Source organism: Dermacentor silvarum, chromosome 3 (genome assembly GCF_013339745.2).
Source record: "Dermacentor silvarum isolate Dsil-2018 chromosome 3, BIME_Dsil_1.4, whole genome shotgun sequence".
NCBI lineage: Eukaryota > Metazoa > Arthropoda > Arachnida > Ixodida > Ixodidae > Dermacentor > Dermacentor silvarum.
Genome location: NC_051156.1, coordinates 226,325,165 through 226,343,566, shown reverse-complemented (window position 1 = coordinate 226,343,566; position 18,402 = coordinate 226,325,165). Strand labels below are relative to the sequence as shown.

The following is an 18,402-nucleotide window of genomic DNA, read 5'->3' as shown; positions in this document are numbered from 1 at the left end:
ACATTGAGTGCATGTGAACCAATGCGTGGTGTTAGCATTATTTCATTTCACAGCAGGACATAGCCTAGATAGCTTGCTCATTACGGGGCTTCTAGTAATTTAGCAGAATGCTATGACCATAAATCTAACGGGTGGATGTAAGATGATGTATATTAATTAATGGCCAAACTTGAAAACCTGTAATGCTGAAAAGTACTACTAGCCAGTGTACAGGCTTACATGTGCAACACAGCCCTCAAAGCCATGTGATACGCCAGCATCCGGGTGAACCTTGACTTTGGTCTTGTCCACACCACCAACGTACATGGGGGTGTTGAGATTCACTCCCTGAGTGAGGCCAGGTGAACGCCCCACTTCTCTGTGGCCATCGTTCACCACCAGTTCCCCATTCTGAGCCTGCCTCGATGCAGACAGGGTGATCCACTCATTCGCTCGAAGCCTTTCAGGATGCCTGATTATCGCTGGCCCTGAAAGGATTTGCACATACAAATTACCCCACAGGACAGCAGCAAATAACATTCGTCGAGCAAGATCTGCTGGGAAAGATAATACATGCATGAGTTGTATTTTCAACAAGAAGCATTGTCAACTGACAGGAGACGGCAACAAAACTATATGACATGTTGCCAGGTGAACTCTAACTGCAAGTTCTCCTAGGATGTAGTCCAAGAAGAAGCAAAATTTAATTGCAGGCGATGCACCCGTCCTCGAATCAAAATGTGCAGTGGATATTTTGCTTTTATGACCACTACATCACTCATCTAAATTTCAGGTTGAATGGGAAAGTCGTGAGAAAATGAAACTTTCTCAAATTTCATGCTCCAAAAGTTTTTGCAGTTGGTCGTACATGATGACTGATTGATTGGATTTAACATCCTAAAGTAACAATTTAATTACAAATGTGCTATACAGTTTGCCTAGCTTTTCATGAAAACTCACACTTTCACCCACTAGGCAAAGCCTTGACGGTAATAGCAAAGCAATAACGATAACGGCAGCATTGACAGCAATACCCTTGCGTATATTAAAATACCCACATGCCTGCTGATGACAAGGTTATTTACCAAACTGTTACTAGTGCACCTGACCAAATAAATTTACAGCAAGATTTCAACCACGCCTACAATGGTGCAATGACTGGCTAATGTCCCAGAGCTCTAATAATGCAAACATTTCTTTTACTTACCATCATAACCCACTTTAATTCCCTTATAATAATGCTAATGCACCTGTTAAATCGGTAGCTACATATAAACACCTTGAAGTTACCTTATTCAACAATCTGCCTTGGAAGACTTATGTTGCTAACATCACCATCATCCAAAAAAACATAGGGTTTCCTAAAACATCATTTATGTCACCCTCTGGAGCATGTAAGACTACTTGCTTACAAATCACTACTCATATCTGAAATAGAGTATGCATCCTCCATACGAAACTCACACAAGGTAGTAGGTTTTACAAACATTTGAATTTTGTTCAAAACTGCACCACTAATTCATTCATGCTTCATATTCATATGACATCAACGTTTCATTCGTGAAAGCAAAGTAACTGACCATCTCCGTCTTTTCATTGGCATGCCACAACTCTGTTTTTCTTGCATATGTTCTTTCACTCTCCACTTAAATGTGCACTTTAAATAATCCTCACAGCTCACATATATCATCGCACTAGCCATGCACAATTTACTTGCTCACGTGTTCATACAAAAACATTCCTGGCTCATTTGCTCTCCAGAGCTACCCAGAACAGCCTTTTCCACAATATTGCTGTCATCACCTGCCCATTGAGTTTCATGCAAAGCGTAAATTATCTTTCGCATTAAATCTTTGTGACAATTACACCTTTTCTGCGCAAACCCACCCAGTGGCGTCACTAGGGCTGAGGAGGCACTACATGGTGGATGTGCTGCAGTTGTCACTCGAGCCTGTCGTTTTTTTTTCTGCGGCTTGTAGCTGAATGTGGTAAACATGTGTGTCCTGGCAGCTGAATGGGCCAATGAAAAGAACGGAACAGCGTGCCGACTGAACGACGTGCGTGGTGTAAGCTTTCAGGCATTTGTATACCTTGGCGCGAGACGCAACGTAATGATGCCAGCAGCCTCATATCAGAAGCAACACGCACACATGGTTTTTCTTTATGCGATAGGTTTAAATATACTCTGCTGGGCTGCGTATGATAAAAACATCAGGGGAGGGGGGAAGAGAGATTACAAATCCAACACTCGCTTGTCTCCCACTTTCGTGAAGAGGCAAAGTTGGCCGTCTAATGTATAGTCTCTTTCTATTTGCCTTCTCATAAGTATAAATGGTGTGCCATTTAATGTATGCTAATGTATAAAGGAAAACTTTCAACGTAACTAGCGATGTCTGCCTGATCGACGACTTAATATACACTGCCTGATTGACGACTGAATATACATTTGAGGTTTGACGTATCATGCAAGGCGGTGGTCCCGGGTTCGAGTCCCGGACCAGGACGAATTTTTCTTCAACTGCGAGGCTTTTCTTTCGAGGAAACCATATGGGTTTCCTTTGTAGCAACTGCTACATTTGGGTGGATGTCTCATTTTCTCTTTAAATACATTTGAGGTGTACTAAGCTCCATGCAAAGTGTTCGCTCTATATTTTTTCCCTCCTGATCATTCATGAAAAATAGCTGTTTCCAGTTATAAGAAATAGTAATTATATTTTGCTATAAGCATTGTTCGTATCGTGCAGGGCATACAAAATGTGCGTTAATAAATAGGAGGGAATGGCAAGAAAAAAGGAGAGGGGAGGTGGGGGGGGTAACATGCCCAACAGCCACACCGGTAGTCGGGAAGCCAAGTGTTGCCACTAAACCCACCATTTATGTAATACATGCTGCTTAATACCACTTGAGGTCTTTAAGGAAATAAAAATGAAATGAACTAAAGTGGAAGAAGTACTATACTATTACATTAAAGGGACCCTGAAACGATTTTAACGATTATGTACAAACATACTGAGTCGATAGGGTAGCTCCTTCTGATCATTAAGAGATATTTAGGCACTCCGCATAAAGTGCGTCATTTAATATAAGGTTTTAAAAATGTGTATTGGTACCAATCGCAGCGGCGCCGCTCTCCTACATTTGCAGCCGCCCTTTCCCGTGCTACGTGGCGTGGGTGAGTGAGGTCACTCGGGTGAGTAATCCAATTGGCTACCCACGTTGCGTCATCACGAATGATTGAAACATGACGCTGTGTTAAGATCATTTTTAATATTATACGTATGCGTAGTAATTTGTGTACCCTTGAAAATAAGTACACATTAAATGTTGACGTTTCTTCAAACCAATGGCTCAATTCCACCTGAGAATGCACCGTCTGCTATAGCTCTAGCAATGGCAGCCAATGGTATGTAGTACGTGGATGGGTTCTTGCATGAAAATAGGAACAGCAATGCCTTCTTTGGTGACAGGAACATGAATGGGACCAGCGCTGTATTACACTCGTCTTGCACTGCAGGTGTGTGCACGGCATAAACAGCAGCAATTACACGCCCTTGAAGATGCAAACGCAGCACAACAATATCAACACCAACTTTCTTGGTCAACCCAGTGAACATTCGCAATTTTGAAAAGAAAGGCGCTTTCAGCGGTAACCGCAGGTTCCGCATGTGTCTGAGAGCCAAGTTTTGTGTATAATTTGCCTAGAGTGATAGCAGAGAAATATCCTAACAAGCCGAGGTAAAAAAAGAAAAAAAAAGCATTGCAAAAGCAATTGAACGTGCTTTACAATGTGTCAAAACGTCTGTCAAAAAGCTGCCATCTCCTGGCAGCTTCCTATACCAGTACCACTACACCAACGCTTAAGTTGGTGTAGGTAGTGGTACCGTCTCCGCCTCCCACACAGAAAGTGTGGGTTCGATTAACGATGTTAATGCACCTTTTTTCTTCTCCCCCTCTCTTTTTTTTTTTTAGATTCTAGAGAAGAAGAAACATTATAAATAGCCCATTTCACCAAAATCACAAGTTAGTGGCAGTGCTTTCTTTTTCTGCTGGTGGTTACAAAGAAATCCTGTGAGCGTAATGTAGAGTAAATCGAAAACATACAAATTATTAGATATTTACATTTATCAGGTGGTTATCAAACCGAAATAATACCACAAACCGCTACTTTGTAGTTTGTGCATTGCATATACACTTGCAGCAATGTGGCGAATGCCCGTGGTGGCATCTGTCTCTCTTCGCTTCATGCAGCGCAAGCCAGCAAACATTGTGTGTAGCGTCATCGTGTCTCCATCCACTGCGCAATGTTCATCTTTAAATTTCGCTCCATGTAGCCCAAGTTTAACAAGAAAAACTGTGTAAGAAAGAGGCGCGGGAACGCACTCAGTTCAAATCTACCAGAAGTGGAGAATGCTTGCGTCACTGCTTGAAGGAGGCGGGATATAGCGATGGCCGCATGGTGTAAAAGTTGAGGACGAACACAGCGGCTTGAGGGGAGGATAATGTTTCACAACTCTTACCTGTGTTATTATAGCTTGCTGACACAAAATTCTTGTGAAAAGCATTACTTCAAAGATAACCTCTGTGTCTAGGTGAAGAACAAAAACAATTTCAGGGACCCTTTAAGTAAGGCTAGTAGCTTTATGGGCAGTATAAATTGCAGTAAACATTCACTTACTAACCAAACAAGTGTGGTTTCATACACCTAAATACACACAAGGAGAGTTCACCCGATCTGCAAGCACTTGCACATTGTAACACTAGATGATGAGAAGCACCTGCAGTGAAGAGCATGTGTGCTTTCTTGCAAAGCAATCATTCTGTGCTGCCGCTCCCTTAACCATTTCAAAAGTACCATGCCTCCAAAACTCAACAGGTCGCATGACCTCCAACAGTGGGCGTGCGGGAAGATGGTGTGCATCAAGCCACCAGCCTTCTTGGCTCACCCTCACATGCTCACCCTTCATCCTGGCACTCGCAGAGTATCGCATCACCTCTAACACACTGTGTGCAGGTCACATATGCACAGTTACAGCTGGGAGACCATGGCGGTGCTGACTGTGCAACATGTGCACCTCGAGTGTCTGTACAAATTGCTACAGGATAAAAAGCTTACATGCTTGCACATTTTGGGAATTAATGCTTAAACCAAATGAGCTTATGTCGCAAGCTACATCTTATAAAAAAGAAACTGCCTTCTTTGGAGTTCACACTAGGGCTGCCATTACACAACAGCAACATGTTTACTGGGTTGCTTGCACTTATATATCTTAGATGGGCAAACTAAACATGTGCCGACTTTTTGCAAGAGGAGTGTTCATTTTGTTTTATTTGTTGTTCTTTACAAAATGAACTTTTGCTGAATGGCACAAATCATTGTCTTCATCGTCTATGTAATCTTGACATGGCAATACCAAACTAAAATATCACTGATCTACCTCACGGGGACAAAGCATGGCCACTTGGTCCCCCAAAAAAACTGAGTACGCTGTTGTCATGAAGCAGCGAAACAGATCGAGGAAGAAACTATTAATCTCAAAATGGCCAGTAAAAATACTTATACAAATAAGTTCAGACCACTTATAATGCAACCGCTTATAGTGCAGGACTGGATGGGGGTTTTCTAGATGACGGAGAAACATTTGTCATTCAAATTCAAATGGATGCAAACATCCCAGTCACAAGCTTCGATTTCCAAATAAGAATGACTGCTTGGTCCACAAGTTTTGCACGTGTGCAGTCTTTAAAAAATTTTGCTTTCTTTATAGTACAGTACCAGTTATAGTGTGGTTATTCGCGACTCCTGTGACTTGCATTATAAACGGTCTACTCAGTAATAAAACCATGTAAGCAAATACAGTACTTCAAATAGTTAGACGAGTTCCTAAACAATATTGAGGACTGAAAAAACATCAGATAATTAGACTTGACGTACAATTATTACTTACTGTGGTGCAGGCTTTCTTAATATATTTATAATCTCCCAAACACGCTGATTAACAACCTAGAGATCATCAGCAGACCAGCCACCCACATCATGACAAATATGCCAAAGTACACCAGCTTCCATGACCTCTGTGGTACATGAATATAGTAAACAAAGCACTAAACTCTGAGCACACATCCACAAGATGGAACAATACAAGCATCTTCAGATGAACACTGCCAAATGACCACTGCTGAGCAAACACAATACCCCCAAACTTTACTCAAGGAACGCACACCCTGGGAATTCCTACCCATCAGAGAAGACGAACCACTTCCCTAGAATATGGAACCAATAGACCTTGAATGATTTCTGACCCAAGCCTTTTCCTTTTACCTGCCGGAATTAACCAAAAGGTACATTACGAATGTAGCATTTTCAGGGTTAATTGAAAGAGGGACTGCTATATTATACTGTGAATCAACTAACTACATCCAATTTATGTCTACAAACATGACATGACGATTCAAAAACTCAAATTAGAAGCTTTCCTACAAGTAGCAAATCGCCCTACAACAACTGTCTCAATGACACATCAAAATATACACAGATTCTCAAGACGTCATGAGGATGTGTGCTAACTATACTAACAAAATCCTTCACATTCATGGTCAAATGGGTTCCTGGACATGCGAGCAACCCAGCAATGAAATCGTACACCAAGCTGCTTAAGAAGCCTTACAACCAAGCACAGATGCCACAGTGCAGGAACTGTAAAAATAATATGACATAGACAAAGACCTCCTTCAGCATAAACTGGAGGGAAAACGAATCCTCAAAGAATTTCAAGAAATCAATAACCACTTGTAGACTCTGCATCCCTCATTTAATAGGATGCAAGAACCATCACATATCACCTCCAATGTGACATGGCCCTTACACCATTTTTAAAACCTTTCTTTGGAAATATAGAAGATTCTTTGTGTAAGCACTGTGCGACACCACAGACTGCACAACATGCAATTTTTGAACATCATTGATAAAGGCCGCTGGCACTGGGGGAGAAGTGACCTCAGACCTACTGGGATTGGGAAAAACTCCCTAAAAACCCATGGTGAAACAGCCGCCCCTCACTTTGATCCAAGATACAGAATCCCAGGTGGATGTCCTTGTATGATTTAGAGCAGAGAAGATAATTCCGTCACCATCAAGACAACAGAGAAGCATCAATCCTGTACCATTTTCTAGGTACACCCCACTTCCCATGCATGCATAAAATAATGAAGACATTTTCAAACAAACAAGTGCATACTGATGAATAAAATGCCCACCTGAACCCGTGTCAAAACGAAATTCCACACTTCCATTGCGGATTCCAATGGAGGTAAAGTCTCCTTTCTGGTCAGGGTACTGGGCACAGTAGACAAGCAGGCAGTCATCCAGGTTGTTTGGCTTGATCTTCATGTTCACCCTCAGACTGCTTTGTGAGCTCTTGGGTGTTGGGTATGCCACAAAGGCATCATCGGCAAATGCAGGCTCCACTATGGACACCTCTGAAAAATTTGCAATCGCAAGAAATGTAACTCATACTATATGGTCAAGCGACATCAAACCTTCATGAACACTGAATTAATATAGCAGCACAGAGGGTACGTCAACCAATGTGAGCCCCTTCATAAATGCTATGCACAACCTAGGTTGCAGACCTAATCTTTCTTTAAATTCCATTCTTCCATTTTAAGCAGCACAAGTTAAAGCAGAGTTTATGTTGATGTTAACAGAAATTTCTGGAAGCAAGGCCAATTTTGGGTGACTGTTATGTGAATAATGTCCAATCGGCTACCTCCTCATCGGCTTGGGGTCAGCGGCGCACGCAGACGTGTCGCGCGCCCGTCGGCATGCTTCGCAGGACCATCCTGCGAAAAGCTTTAGAGCAGGGCACCGGGATGGACGAACAGGGTCATTTGAACGCGCCACCATTCGCTTGTTGCTGTTCGGAATGGGGCGAACATTTTCGCTCAATATTCTGTTTTGGTGAGTCGGACTTCCTCAATTCGTCAGTGCTCATACACGTCGTAACTCAGCTAGCTAGTATTGGTGTATAAAAGGAGCAATAAATGCCCCTTCGATTGTTTGCACTACTGTGTTGTCGGTATTTTGTCCCATGAGCACAATGAGACCCCACAGCGTCCAACATGAAAATACCTTCGTTATATCCGATATTCGTTATAAGCATACATTTGTTACACACTGATATTGGTGAAACAAAAATTTATGTTCTTCTTATAATCAATAATTCATTATACCTGTGTTTGCTAAATCAAGGTTTGACTTTAAGTGCTCACACTTCATCAAAGACTGTTCATATGTTCATGCATATTTCAAGAAAAAAATTACTCGAAAATTACTTTCAGAGTTACAGATGCTGTGAATTTCATTGCTAGAGATGAAACAGATTCTTGGTAATATGTGTTGATTCCCTTTGTGTTCATTCTATGAACTTACAAGTTGTTTATATATGTATCATATATGATATACCATGCAGTAAGGGGTTAATGTCAAGGTGTGAAAAATGTGATTTACCTTTCTCACATCGAAGGCCCGTTCGTCCAAAGGGGCAGTAGCAGTCCAACCCTCCAGTGGGTCGGTTGACGCATCGACCTTCGCCACAGATTCCAGGGTAACAGGCCTCACCGACCTTCTCACAGTCCCGGCCCGAAAATCCTGGTGAGCAGATGCAGCGATAGCCAGCCTCTGTGGGTGCCTCTTGGCAGACGCCGTCATGCAGACACGGGTTCAGGGAGCACGTCTCACATGGGGTAGTGCCCACTTGCTCAGAGTCCTTCACCAAGTCCAAGGTATGGCTGCCAAACTTGATTTCACTCACGCAACCTGTGTATATCACAACACAGCTCAAAACTCCAATGTGAGGCACACTGCTACGCAAATGTGCTATATAAATATGCTGATGAGGTTAAAGAAGTGTAAGCTTCTAAAAGAAGATTTATTAGCTTCCACTTGAAGCTAATCAAACCACCAACAAAGGTACTCAGATACGTCAAAAATGTTTTAGTATTCTAAGAGACAACAGACCCCCAGCAGTAGCACTTGAACGTGTTAACTGACAGCTTTTAAAGCAATGAGGACTGATAAGCACACAAGAAACATTATTGAAGTTCACGAAATGGTTTATATTTTTAAGAACATGGCCTAGCATGTTTACATGTGATGTTCTTGAGTTAAGAAAAGTAAAGCTGCATCACAAAGGGACCAAAATGCATAGAGAGAATGGAACATATTTCAGAAAACAATGAAATGGCTAGTGCCAAGAATGACAGAACACAAGTGCACTAAAGGCTACAGTATCAGTCAGTACACCCAAGAAGCCACACTAATAACCCATTCCCTTATGCAGCACAAAATGAATAACATGAGCATTAAACAGCTCCAAACAAATATTCTCAAATTTAGTGTGGAACATCACAGCAAATATAAATTCACCAAACAGGAAAGATCAGCCACACTTACCCACAAAGCCAATGTTGTAGCCATTATCACGCGAGATTTTGTCGAAGCTCGGCACGCTCCCCACAAACAGAGGCTGAGTCAAGTCCAGCCCCATCATTCGTCCCTGAGATGTTCCGGTAACTTCTGACTGATCGTCAACATTAAGTTTGGCTGAAATTAGCAATAAAGAAACAAATGATGCACATTTGTAAGCTAATAAATATATGTAATGAATACTGCTGAACTTTTTATTGAGAAAACTATCTAACAGTTTGACTGCAATTAAACCCTTTAACACACCTTGACTACCTCAGCTCATCATGAGTGTTTAGGAAAATAACAGCGCTGGGTAGACAAGGACACAAAGAAGAACACGACACTGGCGCTGACACTCACAACTAAATTTTATTTCAAGAAAAATTCACATTTATACACCATGGCAGACAGCGCGACAAAAAGCGATTGTACACGCGCGGCAGTAACCGTTCAGGTGACGTGTCGAACCACACGAGGCAAAAACCATAGTGTCATCAAAACAAATAAAAACCAACAGAATTTCCCTTGAAATAAAATTCAGTTGCGAGTGTCAGCGCCAGTGTCGTGTTCTTCTTTGTGTCCTTGTCTACCCAACGCTGTTATTTTCCTAAACATGAATTCCCACCAACTCGCCCAAGTTTCTCTTCTAGTATAGTTCATCATTAGTGATTGGCACTTTTTGGCTTAAGATAAGTTCACCTTGTCATGAGCATCTTGCTATTCTCTGAATGACTCATGACGTACAAAGGACATCAAATGTTTTCTTTTTTTTTCTCTTCTTTCACAAAATAAAGGCTGTAGGAATTCTCTCATCATTGCTTTAATCAATAATCGTCAAGCAAGAAAACGAAGTGAAAAACTGGACAAGAGGACATGCACGCAGCGCTGTATCTATGCCCTTTTTCTTGTCCTCTTTTGTGTGCACTGATTTTTACACGATATTCGCTCACCAACTAGCTCAGCTTTATGATGAAATATGACAGCACACTTCAAAACAACACAGTGAACAAACACGAGCGCTGTTATATACAGCGCTCGTGTTTGTTCACTGTGTTGTTTTGAAGTGTGCTGTCATATTTCATCATGATTAACCAACTAGCCCACCAGTATGTCTTAAGCAAGCCCACCATTGTATTCTGATTTAATGAGTAATATTTTCCACACTAAATTGCACTTGGAATTTCTAGCATGTCATGATAATGCTACTTCTGCAAGCTTTTTCTGCAGTCAAAACAAACATGGCATCTTCCGTTCTGCATAAAATTTGGGCATGATCCTATTCACTGCATACTTATATGCAAATCAATGAAGATATTGACTTTTGTGTTTCACCCTTCTGGTGCTATAGCTATAACAGTGCCACCGTGCCACTGTTAGTCTCATGTAGTTTGCATTGAAACTGTTAAGGAATGCTGAAATTTTTGCCACTGTTGTTCAAAACAATTTTCTCCTTTTGTTTTTTCAAAGTTTCAAGGAAAGAAGAGAGTGATTCTTTCTTGTAAATAAAAGCCTTTCAAATTTGAAATCATATTTCTGCATTTTAACCCGGTTATTGGAGCACTGCATTTCACAAAGACAGATGAACCATTATAGTACTGGTTCTCTGGGAAAAAGAGCCCTTTAAGGTTCACATAAAACAGAATGGATCAGGCCCGTAGCCAGGGGGGCTGCTTGTTTGTTCCTGCTTGAACCTCTTCCTAATTTGGCATGCAGTACCTTGTAAGCATAATATGAGATAAAAAGTTGGGCATACAGCTTAGCTTCATTCACAGTGGATGGTTGAGGCATATCATAAGTGCACACAACATGCACTGGACACTGGAAGCTCACCGTCTTTCTTCTCCCTGCTGATCTGAACAGTGTGCCAGGTGTCCATCTGCACTGGCTGGTGGCTTCTAAGATATCCAACTCCTGAGCCTAGCTCAAAGCGGAACTCCACATAGCCATTGGTCAGACCTACAGATATGAAGTCTCCACTGCCATCCTCTTGTTGGCCATTATACAGAAGTAGCCCTGCATGAATGGGGGGGAGTGGGGGGGGGGGGGGGGGGTGAACAAGGTCAACTAGCACCACAGCACATCATTAGAGCCAATCAAGTCCACTATGTGCAGCTTGAACATATTTAATACTTCATTCTAGGCTTTATAGGAATGCTGCAGGACCCACTTGTCAAAATTGCTTAGATTAACAGTACCTACTGCACGAGTATATATATAAATTTTACTTGACAAGGAGGAGGTGAAGAAGCATAGGTGTTGCTTGGAGTAGGTGGTCCTGTTATTTGAGAGTTATGAGCTACCAAGAGGTCAGAGGCATCATGCAGGACAATCTATGTGACATCAAAGTCAGCAGTGTCAAATGATCTCTAAGGCTTTGAGAAACTTTTATAAACATCTCACATATTCTCTACTCCCTAACCTTTTTGTTGGAGTAGGCAGGCATTGTGCCCCTTCTGGTGGCAGCTGCTAGCAAGCTCATTTCATTCTTATCTTTATGATCATTTTATGTCTGCAGACCTAATAATAATACATAAGCAAAGCCTTAAGTGTGTTTAAAAAAATGCCTGCACCTGAATCAATGAACTATGATAAAGCAAAAAAAGCACTGCTTCAGAAATTTCTTCAGTTGACGTAGGGACATTCTGTGAAAATTTTAAATGTTGCAAACCTATAGACTCAGGAATGGTAAACTGATTAATTAAGGCTAAACTGACTAATGCCAGAGGGCTGCGATGAAGTCTTGCATTATGATAATGTATAGTTTTTATATGGAATAACTCACAGGAAAGGAAAATATTCAAGCAGATGTCTTCAGTAGAATTTTTGGACTTTGTGGTCGGTATTTATGTAATACATTTGTCATGGACAATACAATGACTTTTTGTACTCTATTGAGCAAGGAACTGTGTATATGTGTAATCAGAAACAGTGCAAGTAAGTGAGTGTCTTTATTTTGTGTTGAACTACCTTTGGAATGCTATGTGAACATGGCACGTGGGTCATCACACTGTGAGCCGAGTAGTAGTTTTTCACAATGGCTCTTTAGACACTGTATGGCCATATAAAATGCAAGATGGCTGGTCAGCTTTCTAGAAACAAAAGGAAGCTTTCCAAGTAGCCTTCCTTTGAACCAAGACTTCCAAACATGCATCAGTTCTAAAGCTCTCTCTTATGCATGACAATAGAATTCTTGACATAATGAGTGACGCAACAACACATAAAAATACTTCAATGTTATGCTTTTATAAATATTAACACTTTAACTCAATACAGGCTAATGATGCTCAGCTTGTAGCAATAATGTGCGAACAGCGCTGCATGCCGAAGCCAAAAAAAAGTTTGTACCGTGATCCTTTTCAGGTTTGAATGTTATCTGTACTTCAAAGCCCATGTAGGCATTCACAATGGTTGGCAACTTCATGTAAGAAAGGGGAGCCTGGGTGAACCGTGGAAGCAAACCTGTAAAATAAGAGGGCTGAAAATGGAGTGCTGCACAAGGTTAAATGATTGGGCACAATAAGCAAAATGATAGGCATAATGCTAAGAAATAAAATGATGGCCCTATAGATGAAACAAGATATCAAATGTGGGTGCAAACATATACATTTCATTTTGGTTATTTGCACTGAGGGAAGGACTAACAGCACACAAAGGAAATGCAGCACAGGACAGTCGCTAACTATTAATTGACTTTACGATAAATAAAGACAATAATGACATCACGAAATTGAATATTACACAGTGTACATGATGCCTACACTGAGCCTGGTCCCCCCCCCCCCCCCCATGCGAAGCCCTAATCATTTCAACAGTATCAGTATATTATCTCAACTTTTCGTTTGTTGAGGCAAATGACACTATGCTCACACCCTCATATTTCCTTGTAATATGGAAGGCTTGCCATACTTTTCTGAAGAACTGGCCCTTTTTATTAAAGTCTTTCTCTGGCTCTTTAGAGATGACCCCACTGACCCCATTTCGTGGTTGGTCAGTTTCTGACCATTTACGATCATCTTGGGACACTGGATGTCACTAGGTGCCGAATGAAAGTACCAGCAAATGAGCCTACATAACCCTTGTATGGTGACCAAGTATTAAAGTGATAGCTTTCTCTGGCTCTTTAGAGATGACCCCACTGACCCCACTTCATGGTGGGTCAGTTTCTGACTGTTTACGATCATCTTGTGACACTGGCTGTCATTAGGTGCTACTAGGTGCCGAATGAAAGTACCAGCGAATGGGCCTACATAACCCTTGTATAGTGACTAAGTATGCCCACCTCTGATTAAAGTTAAATTAAATTCTGGGGTGTCATGTGCCAAAACGACGATCTGATTATGAGGCATGCCATAGTGGGGGACTCTGGATTAATATTGACCACCTGGGGTTCTTTAACATGCACCAAATGCACGGTACACAGGTGTTCCTGCATTTCACCCCCATCGAAATGTGGCTACCATGGTTGGGATTTGATCTCGTGACCAAGTGCTTAGCAATGCAATGCCCTAGCCACTAAGCAACCACGGCGGGTATGCCCCACCTCTGCTCTGTGTAATAAAACATAAAAACGAACATATAATGTAGGTTTACAGGCACCTCTAAAGAACACTGATCTGTTAATGGAATGGTGAATTATATTAAACAAATTCTTCCATTTACTTTACTTTTTTTTTATTTGCCCACTCAGAATTGCATTGGATTCATGCAAATTCTTGGCCAATCCTCCAGAATGGGCATGTCCCACTAATATTCTTATATAAATTTCATCAACCCAAACCAAACCAGCATTTGTATTCGCAATGCACACAGACGGTCGCGCCACAGAGTGGCCAGCAAGAGAAATATTTCAAATAGTATCCGCAAAGTGTTACCGTGTGACTCTGTTTGCACGGACATGTTTCTGTTTTGTTAACAGCTTCTATTTACACGATGGCAAAAAAATTAAAAGCAACGGGATGTGTTGCATGCCTCAGTGCACCAATTGTGTGGCGAAGGATGACATAAGGCTTCATTCGTTTCCACTCGACGCATGTCTTAAAAAGAAGTGGGCGGCGAAGCTCCGGATCGGCAAGCCTGAGGTGCCGCCAATGAAGGTTCATACCGCACGCTTTATCGCCGAAGTATGCGCTGCAAACCTCTCCAGGTTTGCAGCAGTTTCTGATTGGACAGATGGGATGTTACATAAATGAGCCACTAGACGAGCACTGATAGCCGTGTGAACAATTGCACATGGAAGACTTGTCCGCTCATTGCAAGAAATGAGCATGCACTCCTGTCTTCGAGCAGGCAAAAGTCATTCAGAGGAACTTGTGCACTAATAATTGAGTGGACTCTGAATAAAGAAAACTTGTGCAAATGGCAATGCCGAATAAATGGAATAATGGTATGAACTTTGGTTGGCCACTCATAGGCACAATGCTAGCAAACTTGGGTTAAACGGAACACATAGTTTTGTGAACTTTGGTTAAAGGGAACTACCGAAATAGCAGTAGTAGTACCTCACTGGCTTATGGAACAGAAAATGTCCAATGAACATGTCTATGGTGATGTTATAAGTAATGAAGAAAATCCTGTCCATTGGGCAGTAGTGGTAAAGTTAATGCACATTAAGGATGTCAAAGTTGCAGTGATGTTTCCCTCATGAGGACTTCACTAGACAAGTAATAATCCATGAAGAGGAAGAGAGTGCTCCGAAGTAGGCATATAAGATCTTGCAGTCTGGCTGCCACTACTCCGTTAACACCTCCTGGAATAAAAGACCTCAGTTGATGCCTTTGTTACCTGCTTTGAGGAGGCAGTTGAAAACATTATTGGTAAAGTGCACGGCGAAGACTATGATTCTATTGATGGAGACTTAGCTATAGATATTAGTGTTCCAGCACATGTTACTGTTTCAAACCAGATGGCAAGAGAGGTAGTTGAAATTCTCCAGCGTTATTTTGACAAGAACTTTGCAGAGGTATTTGAAATTCTTTCACGCATTAACACGAACCTTGCACAAAAAGAGCTACAATATTAGAAGCAGAATGCATTAAAGTCTCCTTTTTCACCACAGAAATATAACCCACTGACACTTTTCAAATAAAGCATGTGTGTGTTTGTGTGTGTCAACACCTGCCTGCCTACATACCAAGTGCAAACCCCAAAAATGAAGTGCAACCGTTAGTCCCTTTTCTTACATTGCTGAATATATATGAGGCACTGACAGAATGCCATAAACTGTAGGAAAGTATTTATTACTACACCTAAATCCCAAAGTGTCTGTGCGAGTACAAAAAGCAGCACTGATGGTATAGTGATTGATAACCAGTGATCCCAACTAGAAATTAATTTGAAAGGCTCTTTCGTAGCTTAATTCATGCCAATAGCGTCTAATGCAAGCAGCAAGTAATCATTACCTTAAATATATGTAGACACCTTCTGAACAAATGCACGATAAGCTAATGAACTACAGAGACACTTATTTCCATCTTTGTGCAAAGCTACAAAATTATTCTTTCAGCCAGCTCCGTACTTTCATAGGCTTTATTTTTGTCCATAGCATCTAGATCAGATTTAAACTGTATAAAAAAATGTTTGTGACATTTGTTCTTCTAAACATTTCAAACCAATTCAAGTCATCTAAAATTGAAAGGAAATTATTGCACTAACAATATAACAAAAGAGATGGTTTTGTTTTTTGTTTGGAAAAGTTCTTGAGAATGTATTTTTAAGGTGAAGCTTGAACTCCGGCCCAACTCCGATGCCACCTATTCAAATTCATGTAAAATGCAGAAACGCTTTTATGAGATAACCACTGGGCCGATTGTAATGAAATTTGTTGCACTTGAAAGCAAAAGGTAAATTCTAGTGACTGCTGGAAGCGGAATTTCGACTTAGGGCCTAGATGTTCTAAAAGGAATTTTAAAAAATTTGGTAAGTTGAAAAAAAAAAGAAGCAAGCACTTTACAAATTCGTAGCTCTGCACCAAGAACAGATATCACAGTTCTATAAACTGCATGCGTTAAAGCATACAAAACTAACAAATTTTATATGTCAATTTATATCTTATATGCATTTGTTACATAGCTTAGAAAGGTTTTGCAAAAGTTCTCCTCATTTATTAGTGGTCTATTTGACAGCCATGTATAACATATCAATTTTGTCTGCTTTAGATGTACTATTAGGTGCAATTTACAGAATTTTGACATTTTTCATTGCCGAGTTAGAGTTGTAAACTTGATAGTTTCGTTTTCTGAAAATTTGCAATTCTTGCCAATTTTATTAAAAAATTGACAACCTAAATCGAAAATGCGCCACCAACAATCACTAGACTTCTTTTAAATGCAACAAGCCTCATCAAATTTGGTGCACTGGTTGCCGAGAGAAACGATTTCTCCTTTCTCATGTTTTACGTAGGAGCCCCAGAGCTTGCTTATAAACTCTACACAAAAAGAACTTGTGCCCTCACCAGTGACAACAAGAATTGTTGGAACTTCCAGCGTGGTGCGTTCACTCTTAGCTGTGCAGATGTAGGTGCCTGCATCGCTGGCACGAACATCTGGTACAACCAAGCTGCTATCACGAGGCAAAGCCTTGTGGGGAATATCGCCATTGTCCCGTGTCCAGGTGTAGGCAACCGGAGGCTCCAAGTTGTGCCGGCAGTCCAATACAACAGTGGATCCATAAGGAATAGTACGGGTCTCCACTTCATTGGGTGGCACCGTTGGAGTTTCTGCAGATTGGCCAGAGTCGCTACTCAAAAAATGGCTCAATATGCATGCAACACTTGTTAAAAATGTACAATGTGGACACACCAAAGGATAACAGGGATGTATTTCGGCAAGCGAAGGGGCAGGAAAATGACAGCAAAGTTAAAAACTAATAAGTCATTTGCCCTGCTAATGCCCAATTGTCTTCAAGCAGCTGAAAGCCACAAGATAAAGAGCTGAGTTTTCTTGTCAGAACATTGGCTGTTGGCTAACATTAAGACTGTTAAGAAGAGGCAGCTTTATCTCGGGACTGACTATGATCTCCCATTGATGCACACGTGAAGTGCACAGATGCTCCAATTAGACAATCATTGAACCGATTCAAATGAAGTTTGTTGCATTCAAGAGAGAAAAATAAGTTCCACCAAGTGTTGTAGCAACAATATTTATTTATTGGCTCAATTTTTTTTCAATTGCTTAAGTTCAGAAATCTTTTTTCCTAAATTAAATCTCAGGAGTTTATAACCCTAACTCTATACCAGACAAACATATCACAATTCTGTCAACTGTATCTGCTACATCATCTAAAGTAGAGAGACTATGACAAATTTGTTTACAGCTTACTTGAAATTGTTACATTGTATATGCGAGTTTTGAAAGAGTCCTATATTTAAATTACTGGTATAATTTAGAGTGATGTAAATGGCCTCTGCCCCCAACCTCCATCAAAATGTTGCACAAATGAAGCACTAATTATATCGAAGACTTTTTACAAGGTATATTAAAAAATATTGCAATACTGACCAATCTAGCTGACAGCTTGCACGCATATACGTCAGTTGTCTTCACTGGGATGATTGTGTTCCAGCCTTTCTCAATGGACACACACATCAACATATCAATTTTGTCACTTTATATGTCCCATTAAGTGCAGTTAACAGCTTAATGATATTGCTTTTTATTGCTCAGTTATTGAATTGTATATATTAGATGATTTTATACCTTTTTTCAAATTTTACAATTTTCTACAATTCTTGTAAAACAACTGATGACGCAAACAAAGATACGCACACTACCAGGCAGATCTTAATTTTTTTACTTAAGTGCAGCAAAGTACCTAGAAATTAGTTCGGTGGCTACCAAACAAAATTTCTGTGCTTTCATGTATTTAGGTTGAGCACCTACCTAAATACATGGGCATGATGAAATAACTTTTCTCGGCAGCCACTGCACTGATTTCGATGTGGTTTGTTGCATATAAAAGAA

General features: G+C 40.8%; 1 protein-coding gene across 41 annotated transcripts in view; it reads right to left on the bottom strand.

The window, feature by feature from the left end:
- The window catches only part of LOC119446815 (basement membrane-specific heparan sulfate proteoglycan core protein), a 436,128-nt gene that overhangs the window by 25,190 nt on the left and 392,536 nt on the right, over positions 1–18,402 (bottom strand). For all 41 annotated transcript variants that reach the window (XM_049664395.1, XM_049664396.1, XM_049664417.1 and 38 more), the window contains 7 exons: positions 16,896–17,159; positions 12,791–12,904; positions 11,276–11,458; positions 9,431–9,580; positions 8,486–8,794; positions 7,234–7,455; positions 220–467 (listed from right to left, as the gene is read on the bottom strand). In XM_049664395.1, coding sequence (XP_049520352.1) covers positions 220–467; positions 7,234–7,455; positions 8,486–8,794; positions 9,431–9,580; positions 11,276–11,458; positions 12,791–12,904; positions 16,896–17,159 — 1,490 coding nt within the window. The remainder of the gene's footprint in view (positions 1–219; positions 468–7,233; positions 7,456–8,485; positions 8,795–9,430; positions 9,581–11,275; positions 11,459–12,790; positions 12,905–16,895; positions 17,160–18,402) is intronic.